At 40.1% G+C, this 17,510-nt stretch overlaps 1 protein-coding gene across 7 annotated transcripts in view; it reads right to left on the reverse strand.

The window, feature by feature from the left end:
• Nucleotides 1–17,510, reverse strand: part of GPC2 (glypican 2) — a 419,550-nt gene that overhangs the window by 243,845 nt on the left and 158,195 nt on the right. For 5 of the 7 annotated variants that reach the window (XM_046898721.1, XM_046898720.1, XM_046898724.1 and 2 more), the window contains 3 exons: nt 7,335–7,465; nt 2,656–2,715; nt 665–790 (listed from right to left, as the gene is read on the reverse strand). In XM_046898721.1, the coding sequence (XP_046754677.1) occupies nt 665–790; nt 2,656–2,715; nt 7,335–7,465 (317 nt within the window). The remainder of the gene's footprint in view (nt 1–664; nt 791–2,655; nt 2,716–7,334; nt 7,466–17,510) is intronic. The other 2 variants (XM_046898725.1, XM_046898722.1) reach the window with 1 other exon arrangement.

The raw sequence follows: 17,510 nt of genomic DNA on the forward strand, positions 1-17,510 counted from the left end.
GAGGGCCACATTTATGCTCTTAATGAGGTGAGACTGAATCAGTGTGCTGATAGGCATCCTAAAACAAGGCTAGCGTTGTTAATTAAGTGTGGGTTGAGGCCAATGTCTGGTACAGAGGTGGGGCTGCTCTCCCATCTTTGCCAAATTGATGCCTTTACTGGAATGACATCAGGCTGGGATGCCTCAGCCCCAGTCTCTCAGTTGCTGTTGCCACCAGGCCTCAGGCAAGGTGCTAATCGGCACATCTCCCTTTCATGTCATGTTCATGTCCAGTGCAAGATGACCACATTGACTAAATCACATTCTTGCTTCAACTACAATTCTCTGCTGATTGCTAATTCTCTGTCATTGTATTTTCACACAGCAAGCCTCGTGATTTCCCACAGTTCCTGATTTGGCTTTAGAGGGTAGGATCTCTATAGAAAAAGACCCTTCAAAAAAGCCCTTCAAGAAAGTGTTCCACTACACTTAATACTTTTGATACCTTTAACACATTTAGTATCTAAAACTCAGCACTAAGAACCATATATGTTAGCAAAACCCTTGTTCACATAAGCACCAGTTCGAAGAGGAAACCTAATGGTGATAATAGAGGCTGAGAACAGTTGAAATAGCTGTAGTCATCTTTTTCACCATTAGGGAAGACTTTCAGTTGTAACATTACCTTTCCACAACATCTTCTCCATTCCAGCAGGTTGAGCTGTCTCTCATCACCAGGTCTCCATCACACAGCCTTTCTGCTATAGAGGCATAAAAGGTTCGGGATCGCTTCATATAATTGATGAATTCTCTGCAATGGAGGAAGAATACATTTAACAGCAGAACCATACACATGATTTAAGCCCCCTGTAAACTTAGTCCTCTATGAAAATCAAAGTTTAGATCCCACAGAAAAATTAAAAGCCAACGTTGCTAATTAGTATTTATTCCTAGTGTATTCCTACTACTACATATCATCCATTATCACATACTTCCATACAAAGTGCAGTTTTGAGAAATGATGTTAACACCTCAAAATTTTAAACAAATTCACATCTACAGCCTCAAGGGATTAAAAAGAAAAAGGAAAGAAAGACCATCACTAAAAAGAGTGGTGCTGTTTTGTTTTGGTTTTTTCCCCATTACTGGAATCGAACACTTCTCCCTTCCCTGCACGTAAGAGAGATAAAGAAAGAACTGTCAATATTCTCCTGGGTGGAAAAGGCTTCCTAAAGCTAACATCCCATGACAAAACCTGTAATGTGCCATTAAATACACATGGAACAACAGAACAGAAAGCCATCTCCTTGGGATGTGGTGGGGCCATTTCCTCCCCATAATCACTATCCATGTCACATTCATACTGGAAAGAAATTTCTCTCCCATCAAGCCTGGCAACACGCCCACAAGAGATTGCTGTGCCTGCTGCTTTGGAGAACCACCAAAATTCCTGGCCTGTGCAAACAACCCATTTCTGATTACATGCATATGGAAAAATGCCTTGTGGCTAAACTGCTGCCCCCATAATCTGGTTATACACATAATACGTATCTGGCTGAGGCAGCCATAAAAATGTACACTGTAACAAAACAAGTGTTAATTCAGCACACAACTGGGAGCACTGTGATACAAGAAATTACCCTCTATCCACAGATTCAGAAGCTCCCATTTGGTATAAGATAGCTAAAGATGATGATAAGGAGGACACAAAAATTCAAAGAATTATCATGGAGCTATCTGTCTCCTTTTGGAAGGCCAAAAGACTCATTCTGGTTTACTGTGCTTCTGCCTGTCAGGCTGCAGGACAACACTGTCCTTAGAAGGTGCATGGGGATGCAGCTGGGTGGAGTTTGGCACATGAGCTGTCAGGATGTATTATTACTTTTTGGGGAGCAACAGGTGCTTTGAAGAATGTTTTAGGCCACTGCTATGCATCTATCCTGAGAACTGAGGCAAGGTTATTTTTCCACATAACTGTCTTCTCCCCAGATTTCTTCTTGCCGTCCAATCTGACTAACAAGTGACTATCCTGCTCTTGTTAAATGAGTCACCATATAGTCCTAAGGAGCAATCTTACCCTAACACTGAAAGAACGCTGTCATTGTAAGAGGGGGGTAAATAAATAAATAGGAATTTTTTGTTTTATTAGGAAGAAATCAGTATTTCTAACTCTTGACCACTCATAAGCAGGAGCTCTGTGTATGTACACACTGAGGCTAAGCCTGGACAACAGGCCACCTCTCTGAGAGAATCATCCTGAGAGCATGTACTTATGCAAAGCTGACACAGATGCTGAAGATTTTAAGTCCTCTAAAGGCAGTTTCCTTTGAAGGAGTTAAAAATCACTCCTTTAAGAGAGGCTAAGGCTCATCTTACTCAGCTCACCCCAAGAGGCTTTAACTCCGTATTTTCAGCAGAGGGGTTCTGACATTTCAAAACAGCATCTTTGCAAACGGAGATCTGTATGTGCAACTCTTAACCAATAAAAGCATCTACTTTTCATCAATATAAAACTAAACACACTAGGCAGAGAAAGCAGTGTTTCCCAATATCCTGCTGTATAAAATCAGCACACACAAAGGTATGCCAATTCCTAGATTACAGCTGAAAGAGTAGCTTACAATGGAGATGAGCAAAGCATTGAGTCTAAGCATGTCACTTTGTTTTCATCCTTACCGAGAGATTTTTTTCAAACTTCTTGATTTGTCATTCTTTGAAGCCTTCAGAGGCAGAGAACTGCAATAGGCCGGGGAGAATAAGCATCAATCAGGAGAGATTGGGGAGTAGGGGAGAAGCAGGAGTTCAGGCAAATGAGGGAAAAAAATGAGAAACAAAAGAGAAAAGTAAAAATTATTTGAGAGAAAGGTCATCAAGCACATGCATAGGATAATATAAGAAAACAAATGAGGAGGAAAACTGTCATGAGATTTTCCCCAAGTGTAGATGCAATTAAACATGTCAAAGCAATACTGAAGAAATACAATAGAGATTTTGTTTCTCCCAATCATTTTCAAATAAGAGCACAATAACAAACGCAGCACACAGCCAAAAGCTGAAAATAAATTCAGTGGGACTCAAATTAACCATAACCGATACCAAATGGAAGAACTGCAAATATATGAGACTATATAGGAAAATAATGAGAAACAGTGTAGAACGATTATCATGGAAAGGGGGATACAAATGAGTAGAACTTGCTTTCTTGTGCAATGAGCAATTTGTTCTGTTAACAAAGAATGTGTACACAGATATCTTTTGCTGTTCATTTCTGGACAGACTGCACCAAAGATTGCCAAAAAGAATTCTACAAAGCAGGATATATGGGCTTTAGGATTGTATCTGAGGAAAAACTTGGAAAAAATCTGGCAGTTACTTAGTGCAAGTTCATTTTTTAGGCACTGATATCAGAGGTCCCTTAAATAATTATCTTTAACATCCGGATGCAATTTTCCATTTAATGATTTGAAAATACATTCTGTTCTTTCTTATACCAGTACTCTTAAGAATAAGGTAATGGCAAGACCTGGAGTACAGAATGCCAACAAACACATTCAGTAATACTTGCCAATCCAATTAGGTCTTATTGGAGAGAGACAGTACCTCCACCTCCTTCAGTAGCTCTCAGAACACCCTGCCAATGCACATCCTGTTTTCTGGGAACCAAAGGCCAAGGATGGCTACAGGACAGGGCTGACCTGCCACAAGCATCAGGTGCCATCCACCACCACTGAAGCAGTGCTTCCAACACAGCCAGTCAAATAGAAAAGTCAGAATTCCTATCAGGGAGAACTTGGACCAGCAAAACTTCTGCCTTAGTGACCCAGAAATGTTTTGCTTTTCTCTACAGTAAGTTCATTTTTATTTGGTGTTAATAATCTCTGTTGTAATAGCACCTTACTACTTAAATTTCAATAAAACCATGTGATGCCTGATCCAACAGATAATTTTAAATAAAATGGATGATCTTGACTTCCAGCATTCCCACAGATATTCGAAATTGTTTATTTTAAGATGTATAAGACACATCTGCAAGCCCATAGAATAACAAATACCATCAAAATATCATTTCAAAGCTTGCTTCCTTCAATTAGGGACCTAATATCATGTTGTATTTTTCCCAAACATAACAGAACTCTGCAGAAAGATCTCTATCCAGTCTCTGTTTAGTGGCTGGAAATATTACACGCAGAAGAAATGCCAAAAGGCATTTTCCAGGAGTCTGAACCTTGACCAGTGTAGTACGTTGTGCTGAACTCAGCAACAACATTCCAATCTACTGATCTAGATTCTGTACATGCCATGTACATTCTGCGTACCATCATATGGTTTCAATTTTCTTGTCATCTTTACTATATGTTATAGTAACCTCCACATTAAAAATTACAGCAGCACCAATCCCGATGGCTTCAGTTAATCACTGAATGCTATTGCATAATGAAAAAAAAAGGTTTAAAAAATGCATACTTCTCAGCTTAATCGAGGAGAACGTTTGCTAGGAGATCATGCAGCAATTATCAAGTTTCATCTTCTTAACGTTATTTTCCTCCTGATACTTAGTGATGCATAGCCAAAAATAGGAATGGGATGTCGGGGAAAATAAAGATGAGAAATCTCACAAGAACCCATGTGACAGTGAGAGGAGCAGAAAGCCCCAGAAGAAGATCCAGCTGCGGCACAAATTCAGGAAGCATGCAGGACCATGCTTCACTGAACAGCAGAGGGTGATCCCCTGGAGTGGAACTTCCTCTGACCAGACCCTAAAAGACATAGGGCCAGAAGAAAGCCCAGCTCAGCGAAGAGAAATCATCTCAACAGGCCTAGCTTTCAAACACTTGAGAAACTTTCGCTCCACTAAACAGGTGAAATCAGAAGTTCTCAGACTCTTTGGAGAATTAGCTTGATTCTATAATTGGCTTAGCAAAGACGTAGTACTTTCGAAACAAATGTACGTATGCAAGTATAAACTGGTACTAGGTTTTTAAGGGCATCTATAAGGGCACATCCCACAGACTTGCCACTTCCTTGACTGCTTCTTTGAGCTTGAAAATATTCTAGTGCATTAAGGGAGTGAGCCATCTCTTTTTTTTGTTTACTTGGGGAGTGTTTAGTCATTCCTTTTCTTCTTTTCTTCTTCTTTCCTTATTGTATAAAGAAGGAGTCATGCTCTGTATCTCATTTGAAACAAGGATCATTTGGAGGACTGTGTACAACACAGACAAGGAGCCTGGGGCTCAGTCAGGATGAATCCCAGTGTGACATAGGATCTAAACTGACAGACAGCTGACATTATTGCTCCTGATTTTTTAAATTGCCAGAAGGAACAGCACCAGGAAAGATTCACATAATTACTCTCATAACCTAGATCCCCTGCAGCAGTTACCTGTCACTAAGTGCCTTTTGTACAGCCCACTGCAGCAATGATTTTACCCATCATTATGACATTTTATTGCCTAAAATTACTTTTTATTGTTATATGTGATTGAATGATAGATGGCAAACAACAGAAGCCATTCACTGTGGTTTTTTTTATTGTTTCACAATCACAGAAACAATGTACAAAGTTTATGCTATATGTTTTATCACAAGTTCTGGAAAACATTCTCCACCTTTTACTAATTATGGCTGCATCATTAACTTTTGATGCATGAGCTGTCCACAACACTTACTGATGCTATATTTCAGTAACACTAAATCCTAATTCTGTAAGGGTGGCCTTACTTTAGATGTTTGGGGTAATGTAATTTTTAGTCAACAGACCAAGTCTGGGAAAGTCTAAACTGTAGAGAATAGCTCAAACACATTTTCTTTTCCACTTAAATGGAAAGAAAGTCTTTTTCACTTACATTATAAAAAGTGAACATTCAAATAATCCCAGAGGTAGAGAAGGGATCCTGAAGTGCAAAAGAATTGCTGTCATGTTACTAAAGACAACAATTCCCATTTCTGTGAGAGGTCACTATTTAAGAGGCTGTTAATTCTGCCTTTGTTGTTGCCAGGATTTAAGTCCCAGTGAAGTCAATGAGTTGTACAGAAGACAGGCTTAGAATTCTGTGGTTTTAAAAACATATTTTGTTAATGGTACTACCACTATTCTGTGGATTATTGTTGGTGAACTTATTGATTTTCTTAATGCTCTTTTCTCTGATATTTTATGTACATAGTAAAAAACCGACTAGTTCCAAGCACTAGCACAAAATGTTGATTTTCAGTTTTAAATTACACGAGGATAAAAATACTGCTATCACTCAAAAAAATCCTTTGCTTGCTGCTGTCCCCTACCTATGCATTTTTTTCTCATTCTCATAATCTTAGGTGACAATTAAAATAAAAACAGATAAAAATGTCATCTTCACAACATGGACACCAGAACCCAGGCTATATAAATGTTAATATTGCTGTTATCAACATACAGAGACACACACAGGCTCCCTGGGAAGATTAGGCACTGCTCTTATTTAGATGCTTATGCCCAGAACAATTCCACTCACTTTGCTGTCGTTGTTCTAGATTTACATTGTTGTTACTGAAAACAGCATGTTAGCCAGAAATACATCATTGTGATTTTATGGTCAGTTGGCTCTGATATCTACTCATGTAACGTTAATGTATTGCAAAGACATCCTTCCCCCACCTACACATTTACAGAAAGCTAATCCAGGAGCTATGCAAGGGGAAGTGAAAGAAAGATCAGAAAACCACGGACGCTCATGCCAGGACTGGGGCCAGTGGCAATAATTCAGCATTCTAGTTACTCAGATGGCATGCAGCCAAAGAACAGAAGCCAAAATGGGCACAAAATCCTAAACACAAGTAGTTCTGCTCTTCCTCTGTTATGTAACAAACCAGGCAGATTGCAAGGAATCTTACTGCCGGCACCAGTAAGAAGGGAGAACTTGCTCTTTCTGCCCTGTGAAATCACTGACTTTGTGTCACAGTAATAAATCTTTCCTTTCCACCCATTTTCCCTTCTCATCTCTGCCCTGAGATAAGCTTACATCCTCTGGGTCCCGAGCAATTGCATTTGAAGTAACATAGACTCATCCGTGGAAAAAACTCAGACTTTGTGAGGGAAAAGCTTTCACCATTTTCATTAAAAGTTTCTGGAAATAAGAGCATCTTAGTGCTATGTAGTGACATCAAGTCTGGCCTGGTGCTTTTTTGGGGTTTGTTTTTGTTTGGAGAGATCTGCAATTCAATACCACATACACATTTGTCTAACTATCAGAGACAGCAATAGTGGAGTATGCATCGAGAGGATGACAGAACTGTCTCTGGCTTAAACACTACGGGACAAGGAACCAACACAAATTGTGAGGCAGAGAGTTTATCTGAATTTAACTGTTGCTTAGGGTTACCTTCTTTTATTGTTCAGACTAGCATGGGCCAACACAAGCGTCTGGGCTTCAGTTGCTTCCTTCAGTGGCACTATATGGCCTGATGACAGGTTCCCTTCTTGCTGTTTGGGCTGTCCACACACTTTATCAACCTGTATGAAAGGAAGGGAAAGAAAAACTGTGTTTGAACAGTGAAACTGATTTATAATTGCCCAAAGGTCAGCCTGCTCCTTGTTGTTGGTATTTACTGCAACAGAAGACATCCAGGGGACGGAAATAAATGGTTCTTCTTTCCAGGATCTAGAAACTAGCTGCCTGCAGAAGGATGAGCTATAGTGCAAAGAGCACTGTTACCAGAAAGCCACCAGCTGTGCACTTGTCTCTGGATACCAGACTATAGCACATCTGGAAATGAGCTGAAATGGTGACACTTCTACATAGATCAATTTAAAAGTGACTGATGAAAGTGTTGCCAAATCCAACTTTAATGTAGAAACATACCTGGAGAGTGTGAAGGTCAAGAAATTTTGGCAGAACATCTGTCCTGTCTGTACAGAGCAGAGTCTTATGTCCTATTTGGATTTTGAACAAGCTTATACTCTTTCAAGCTCACCAGCCTTTAACGAGACAACGTACTCTTAAAATAAGGAAATAGGTAGAAAAATTCAACACAAATAAGTAACTGTCAATACAGTAAGTGCTCTTTCCTTGGAGAAACAGAATCAAAAAACAGCACCCAGTCACAGGAATCACCAGGGCCTTACATGCTGGGTCCTGAACACTAACACTGCTCAGCCATTTGCCCTTACTGTCCTTCCTGGAGCATCTCATAAGGGAATCCATACAACAGCAGAAGAAAGCAAGCTTGTATTTATCCTTTGTGCACTGTGCATTTGGCACTGCTCTTGCATCCTCACACATTTATCTGCTCTAACAGTTTTAAGTCATAATAGTAAAATAAAGCTCTTCCCCTTCTAATCCACAAATAAGTCAGAGGCAACATCAAGCAAACACAAAAAGAAGACAAAAGAAATCCTAATATTGGTACAGTAATAGCAAAAGCCTTAATCACACAGAAAGCATCATCCAACACAGTGCTGACTTTGTTATCCCTTCTTCAGTTTTCCACCGTAACACGGGTTGAGAGGGATTCATTCTGCACTTTACTGCATCTTTAACATCCATACTGAGTTATGGCTGCATATCTGCTGAATTTTCCAGAGTACAGATGACTTCAGATGATTTTCTCTGCCCCTCTCCACCACTGCATTGTATATATTTGTGTCCATGACAGTACAGGACAATTTCCTTTGCCTTAGCCCATCTCCTCTGGAAAACTACTATCAGAAACCTACCTACAAGATACCTCTGAAAAAACAGGCTGACTGAATATGAGAAGTGGGAAACTATAGGCGTGGCAGTTACCATCAATCTTAGGTGTATCAATCTTAGCTACAGCCTGGTCCAGTATAATACACTGTAAAGGAGGTAAAACTAACAAATGAATGCAAATGTACTGGATTAACCCTGACATACACACAGCAGTCAGAGCAGGAGCCAGCCACCTCATTCAGTACTGCGTATATTGCTCTTACCACACCACGGACCATCACCACATCACTTTAAAACACAGCTTCATAAAATAAAATAGCCTATTTTCATCCTTTTGAAAGTTCTGAAGGAAAGAAAACACTCGGAAATGAAAATATAAGAAAAAAAAATGTCTTTCTGAGCACTCTGGAGCTCAACAGAGGGTCCACCTGGGCTACAATCCTGCAAAGGATTCTCTCTCTTCTGGGCTTCGCAGGTCTACAACACAGAAACCAAATTCCCACTACAGGTTTCTGTAAAAACGATACTGGTTTAACCAAAGTTTGTATCTTCAAATTATATCACTATTACTTTAACCAACTGTTGGAGAACTTTGGAAAAGTAATGTAGTTTTCATGAACGTGAGAGTACACAAGCAATGCAGAGCTCTGATTTTTTTGTTTTCCTCTGCACAATCTCAAAGAGATTTAAAGTCCTCGTCTTTGTTATGAATCAATAGTTTAAGCACCCAAATGAGAATACTCATTTTGTTTTGATTTGTGTTTTTGACACAGAAGAAATAAAATCATCTATTAAGTTGCCAAACTTTAACTTCTGGGTTTTCTTTCTGATACTAACAGCTTCCTGCAATTCAAACAACCACAGTACTTTTGGAAAAACTATTTCTCAGTGGAAAATTTTAACCATTCAAAAGAAGGTGAATCACTTAATGAAACAGCAGGTCACAGTCACTTGTTCCTTATTTTTAGGGTTTTTTTTTCCTTGTGGGCATTTTTGTGCCTCTTTTCCTCTTTTCCCAATACACTAGAAATCCTACATAATTTAAACTATTGCTAGTAAGACTAACAAGATTGTAAGATATTAGTATTATTAACAGTAATTCTTTAATGACTCAGTTGAGAGCGCACAGTGCACAGGTGGTCCCCACATGCAGTGCAGAATGCTCAGTGGACCACCAGATGTTCTTTCTTCCCATCCTCTTCAGGGCAGCAAGGACAGAGTACTTCATTCCACCACTGTTCCCACGTGTACACAGGTGGTTTGAAAACCTATACATCTTTGGATGTGAAGATCAAACTCTTCTTTGGCTCTTGAGTTACTCATCGTTTGTCCTATTTGTTTCATGTTTTCAATGAGTTGAAGAGAAAGCTAACTGCATTATTATTACTTAAATGTGAACTGTGATGTCTCACTGAAATGTATATTTATTTATTCTGCAAAGTAATAAGACAAAATGTTGAATTGTATGATATTTAATCATATCTCTTCCCTAACAGTGTACTGTTTTAAACCCGCAACTGAAAACTTGGATTCCTCATATATCAACTAAATAATCAATGTTTCATACGTATATACATTTTTACTGGGCTTAAAGTTGTTTTTTTACATACACACCAATGATTTTACTTAAATGTTTTTCAACAACCATTAGCTACATTTCTTCGATGAACTCTTTGTAATGAAATACAGGCTCATATGTAGGTGGATTATTCAACCTTTTACTATTTGTTCTTTAAAAGAATGACTATTTACCATTATTGAAAAGGCTTAACAAAATAAATTGAAAAAAAAAATCTTATTTGAAATCTTTTGAACTCTTACAGCTTGAGCAACCTTAAACACTGAGGTCATATTTAATATAGCCTATACAATCAAACAAGGGAAAAATGTCATGCCCTTCCAGATACCAAGAGTATCTTAACTCCCTGAAGTAGGAGACCTTTTCGCTAGTTTATAGTAGTAATTTTCTTTGAAGCTCAGTATTTTAAAATATTTTCTAGTGATTGAACTTACGACATATTATTAAAATGCAGACAGATTTTCCAGCAAGTTATTTCCCCTGAGCTGTAATGTAGCAAAGTTTTGTGAAAACCCAGAGGCTGGGTCACAGGATCACAGAAAGGCATGGGTTAAAAGGGACCTTAAATATCACCGAGTTCCACCCACCCTGCCATGGACAGTGTTGATAGCCATCAGATCAGGCCACCCAGGGCCCCATCCAACCTGGCCTTGAACACCTCCAGGGACTGATCAGTTTGGAGAAGAGGATGCTCAGGGGAGACCTTACTGCCCTCTACAACTTCCTGAAAGGAGGTTGTAGTGATGTGGGGGTCGGTCTCTTTTCCCACTTAACAGCAATAGGGCAAGAGCTAATGGCCTCAAGTTGTACCAGGGGAGGTTCACGTTGATTTTTAGGTAAAAGAATTTTCTCAGAAAAAGGGGTGAGGCACTGGAACAGATCGCCCAGGGAGGTGGTGGAGATTTTCAAGAAATCTGTAGATGTGGCACTGAGGGACATAGTTAAGTGGCCACGGTGGTGATGGGTTGATGGTTGCACTAGACAACCTCAGTGGCCTTTTCCAACTTCAATGATTCTATGAGCCTATATTTTTTTCCAGTCACCATAGACTTCACCTGACAGCCACAACTTTTCAAATAAGATGGAGAGTTGCTTGGCAAACAACAGCCTGTTCCTTCAGGACTTTGGGGTGCAAGTCATCAGGCCTCATAGACTTTTACACATTCAGCCTCATGAGGCTGTATCAGACTTGCTCTGCTCTTCCAGTGGGAGAGATTTTGCGACCCTGATCTATGCCTAGAGGCTCAGGGACTTGAGCAGCATGGGAAGGCTGACTGCCTGTGAAGAACAAGGCAAGAAACTCATAGAGTACCTCGGCATTCTCCATGTCTGTTGAAGCCAATTTTCCCTTCATATTTATCAGAAAGTGTGGAGCAGGAAGTTAACCTCAACAACTCTGTCTCCTGGACTGCTTGCAGCCAGCCATGTTGCTTTCTCAGAAGATATCCAGGTGGCTGAAATGCATGGTCAGGATGAAAGCCTGTGAGCGCAATGCTTCTTGCAGATGAAGCAAGCAGGATTCCCTTGATCAGGCAGCCTATAGTAGAGTCTGACCACCAGAAGTCCTTTATTGATCTGGTCCCTAATTTCAATCCATGAGCTCTCAACTTGACCATTGCTATTTCTCAGAGACAGCCGTTTGCAATCTGTCCACTTCTTAATACAGAGAGCAGTTATCCTGCTCATCCTGCCCCGCCTCTTCCTTTCAAACAGCTTGTAACCCTTGATCATAGTATTCAGTCGTTTGATTCTTCCTACCATGTTGCTAGGACAGCATAGCATTCCTACCATGTTTCCAGGACATGTCATAGCTTTCTAATTGCAGCATGGCTTCCAACTCCTGCTTATTTCCTACACTACATGCATTGGTGTAGAGGCACTATCAGCTGTGTTGCCTTCCTGGAGAGCTCTCCTAAATTCCTCCACAACAAATTTGAGTTTTGCCCCTGCTGCATACTAAAGTGATAGTGTTCCTTGGTTCTTCTCTGTCACTCATAATTCCATTCCCTCCCCCCATTTAATGTAGTTTAATGCTCTGCTAATCAATGCAGAAAGCTTGCTGATGCACCCTCTGACACCATCCATCCTTCTGCCTGGCTCCTGTTGGCTGCTCAGGCCTCAGGCTATAGACTGAACCCTGCACACCCTACTAACAAGTTTCAAATTAGAAGTGGGGGGTATTGGTTTCAGCTGTGAGACTGGAAGTGAGAGAAGCAAGGAACACTGGATTATGGGGCAATCAGGTTTCAATTTTCAGACTTACATGCTTGCTATGAGAACTCATTTTGGTTGAGTCAGACATACACTTGTCACTCAATTACCACACTGTCTCAAGACACCAACAGAAATCTTGTTTACTACTTCCCATTGATCAAGCCAACCACAAAAGTACATTATGCAAATACAGCATCCTCTCCTTTGGGGTGGCTGCCACCTATTACTATAGAATGTAATACAGAACTATTGCAAAGTGCTTATTTCCAATGCTTAAAAGAAGAGTGGGATCACATTCAGTAAAACGTAAGCCAGGGCCAAACCTAACACAATTTGCTCATTGCCATTGCTCACAACTTCCTGAACAAAATCTTAAACTCGGTGAAGAGAAGCAACAGTTGGGAAGACAAGAAATCTATCATAAGAAGAGAATACATCAAATAACTTTTGATTTAAAGCATTCTCGTTGTCATACGATACATACTAGAAACACTGCATCTTGCTGATAGCAAAGTTCAGCCATAAACAAACTATGGGATTACTAGTTCAAATTCTTACACAAGGAATTTGTATTTCACTTGGAAGGTGAATATTCTTCCCTCTCAGACCCTTTATCTATTGAAAAGTTAATGTAAGTCAATTTCCTACAAATCTTGTGGAAGTTGGCAGTTAGAAAAGTTAACTACTAGCAGATACTAAGGTTCTACTGAAAAGTATTACACATTTTTCAGAAGCAGGGAAAGCTTCTGTTAAAGTTGACAATTAATCAGACATCAAAGAATCCAACAATGAAACTGAAATCCACAAGAGAAAAGGCAGTGCATTCTGTTGCCTGGGGAAAAAAATAATTGGTTATAATCACAGTTTGAACCACAGTAGTACTTTTAGGTTCAATTTTGCAGTCAAAATACAAATGTGTGAGAAACATATACGAAAGTCCTGAAAAAGGGGAAAAAAGAAGAATTCACATTCTGCAGAAATGTCAAGAAACTGTAGGTGAATCCTGAAAAGTGACGTATAACTACAAAGATACTAAAATAAAAATCATCCTGATACTTTTAGGAAACATCTGGGCTCCTGATGGGCACATATCATCATCTTTCTAAAGCAAAAATACAAAAGGAAATCAGTAATGTTTTAGCAAGAATGTAAAAGTAATGGAATAGTATGTCCTGACAGGGATTAATTGACATTGAAATCTGTTCTCAGTTCCCTCATTTAACCCTACACTTTTCAATGTTTTTGCATGCTTTGGAGTGCTACTGTTTTGTACCAGAGGATAAGGAAATCTGGTCCCACCCTCAAGTGCAGAATTATAAGGCACTTCAGCAACCAATCTCTGAGATGGTTTCGTTGCTCCTCCCCAACTGCAGTCACTGTTGCTAACTGTGATACTGTCCCTCCTGTCTCGGCAAGGTTTAGAAATGATATCAGTAACAACATTTGGATGCCAGCTTGCAGAGGTGTTTGAAACTGTATTTCAAGATCCTCATGTTTTTTTTTTTTTCCTCTGGGAACTATATCCCCCATGCAGATGGGATAAACAGTGTGTAAGGGTGTAAGGGCTATTTAAAGCCTCAAGAAGCTAGCATATGAAATTAGAAAATTCAGAAAGCTCTAATAAACTCCCTACCTAAAAATGTGGGCTATAAACTTCAGGCAGTCATTTCAAGGTTAAGGAAGGACAGCAAGTTAAATCGGAGCCAGCAGAGTCCTGGAGCCAAAAGTGCTGACTGTACTGGGGAGCACCAGGCCCAGCACTGCCAGTGGGCGAGGGAATGGACCGTCCTGCTCTGCTCTGCAGTGTGGGGCAGGTTTGGGTGCATATAGGAAGGATATGAAGCTATTAGAGAGCTTCCAATGGAGGGCAACAAAGGTTATGAAGGCTCTAGGAACAAGGAACTCTGAGATCCCATGCTCTGTTCGGCCCAGAGCAGAGGAGCTGAGAGGAGGCCTCATGGCAGCTGCAGCTCCACCCGTGGAGTGGAGGGCAGCACTCGGCGCTGAGCTCTGCTCTCTGTGACAGCGACAGGGCCTGAGGGAACGGCATGGAGCTGTGTCAAGGGAGGGGTGGGCTGGTTAGGGAAAGGCTCTGCACCAGAGGGCAGTGGGCATGGAACAGGCTACCCAGGGCACTGGGCACAGCCCTGAGCTGCCAGAGTTCAAGGAGTAGTTGGATAGTGCCCTCAGGTTTGGTGTTTGGGTGCTCTGTGTGGAGCCAGCGGTTGGACTCAACGACTCTTGGGGTCCCTTCCAGCTCAGGATGTCCTGTGACACTACTCTATCATACTTTATCATACTTCAAACATGCAGCAGAGCTGCTGGGGCAATACTAAGAACAGGAATCAAGCTGCCATACTAGTACAGAACAGGCAGATGCAAATCACAGAGCTGTAACTTAAGTGCACTTATTATGAACTACAGTCTAAAAGGTGAATATGGAACTGTTCAGCTATCTACTGTACCAAAACCAGGGTGCAGCTGACGGAAGTCTAAACATTGATTTAAAACAAATAAAAATACTTCTTTACCCAGTGAACTTCTGGAACTTGCTGCCTCAGTGGCAGCAGTAGCAGGTTCAAAAGAGACTAGAGACTATTATATCCATGAGATCCATGCACGTATCCCAGCAGGATTAGGCAGATGTTTTTACCCTCTAACAGTGCCTATGTAAGAGATGTAATGCTGGGAGAGAATGGATGGCAGAAAGCAGTCAGGCTTTTGTTTCTCCCAAAAAAGTGTCTCCTTTAGGTACTGCCAGAGAAGACTGAGTGAAACAGACCGTTAGTTTGATCCAGCTGGAGTCTGGTGCTTGTCTACACATAACTACTGCAATTGTAATTACTACAGAATTACGGGAATTATTTTGGAGAGCTGGCCAACTAGACTGCAAACATTCATTCCTTATATCTGAACAAATAAAAATTTGAAAGTAATTATGAGGAACCTGAGCCAGATATGATCCACATATAACTTGGTCACAAAATTCTCAGAACATGCATTTCAGTTTCAAGTTTGACATACTTTCAGAGGTGGGCATCAGCAGTCAAGTACGCAGGCACAAGCCCAGACAACAGAAATCATCATGCTAGCAGGCCTGTTTGCACTTTCCTCCTAATGACAGCTCTAAAGTGAAGTGCTTTGTCTCCAGTATTGGGATAATTTTTTCTCAGTAGTTTTCGAGTGGTTGGTTTATCCAAAAGAAGGCAGTAAACGGTAAGAGAGAAAAGGATCCATTTTTGCTTACTCCATTACTTAGACTTGGTGTCTGTAAAATATTACCTTAATTTTATAGCTAGTTACATAAATAACTTTTCTTGTTTCACAGGCTCTCAAACAATTTGAAATGCTTCTCAAAGCCACTGTGTATTCTGTGTGGCTCCTCTTCCCCTTCGGGGTGGCTGAAAGTAGGGTGATGTGAGCTGAGGACATAGGACAGGCAGAACACCCATGTGGCAAAGAAGGAACCCCAGGTTACATGCTTAACAGCTCCTGATCAAACTCTCTGCAGTCAGAGAAGGACTAGAAATTAAACAGATCTTAAGAACCAAACTTCAAGAAAATATATGGAGGAAGTGCTCCCCAAGAAGCAGAAGTGTTTACTCAAAACCTCCTTGAGAAAAACTTCTCCCTTTACTATAAGCTGATGTTTGAGTGCATCCAGGCAGATATTTTTAGGGAAGAAAGCATCTCGATTAGAACAGGTTAATGCTACAAACATGAGCCAGACTTCTTGATATAAGAAGGGTCACATACACTGCGTTCTTAGAGCATCATTTTACCTACACAGAAAATATCTACCTAAAACAAAACAAAACAAATGTTCATACTTTTTTGGCAACATTTTTAAATTCTTTTAAGACTTTTTTTTTTTCCTGTTCATCACTATAAGTAGGTAGTTGAATATGCAAAATGCCCACCAATCTTTTTTTTTTGCAAGACATACTGGAAGTGACCTAATAAAAATGTGGGAGATCAGAAGGCCACAATACTTCACCACAGCAGCTGAAATAACGCTGTAAGTTCTTGCAAACACTAAATAAACACATCAATAACAATGTCAAGAGCCCCAAAGTAGTTGAGAATGACCTTCAAATTTGTAAATGACAGTAATAACTAGAAAAGACTGGTGAATACATGCATTCAATTCTTTCATGAAATTTTACATAATTTCAATTATCATTTGCTGACAGTTGCTGTCAAAATCAGTGTTTCCTCATGTTAATCTTTTTCTGAACACAAACCAAGTGAAAGCAAGAAGTTATTCAAGACCTGTAACAACAGCAAACAGCATAACAACTGAGGCAGCAGCACTTGTTTAAAATATTTAGAAGACATTTTGCACACTGAGATAAGTACATTATAAGCAAATTCTAAGGCCTGAAGAAATCACTTCTAACTCAGCAGCAGGGAGTTGCTTACAATGTATACCAAAACAGGTAGGTTATCTTTTCACTCTAGAATCTCAGGCAGATGTTACTGGGAGTTAGGCCATCAAAAAGGACAGAGACACTGCACTGAGTGGAAAACACTACCTTCTCCCCAGAGAACAATAATAGGATGTTTAAAATTGAACGCCTCTTTTGGATTTGTGAGACCTTAATCAGAGCACAAAACATCTCAGACAGGGACCCAAACCAAGCAGCAGACAGCAGGAGAAAATACAACGTGCATGAGTGTACATATAACTCCCAAGGCTTTCTCCAGTGTTTGGGTACTTTACTGAAGATTCATCTCACACCTCAACATAACCTCCATCAAGATTTGGTGTTTTTGTTTCCTGCCTCTAAAATGCACACAGGTCTTGCTTCCGTAGAGGGAACTGAGGGTGAAAGTCACTGTCTATAATGCTGAGATACCAGCAAGTTGTTAGCGAGAGAAGTATCAAGACTGATTGGAATCTAGTACTGTCAAATTGCTACAATTCAATACATATTACAAGCTCTTAAAAATAAACAAAAGACATCTGAATTTCAGTAGGGAAAAGTCTCCATTTAAATTCAGATGCTTCGTGATTAACAATTAAAAAAAAAAAAAAAAAAAAAAAAACAAATAAACCAAAATACACTATC

Source organism: Gallus gallus, chromosome 9 (assembly GCF_016699485.2).
Source record: "Gallus gallus isolate bGalGal1 chromosome 9, bGalGal1.mat.broiler.GRCg7b, whole genome shotgun sequence".
Taxonomy (NCBI): domain Eukaryota; kingdom Metazoa; phylum Chordata; class Aves; order Galliformes; family Phasianidae; genus Gallus; species Gallus gallus.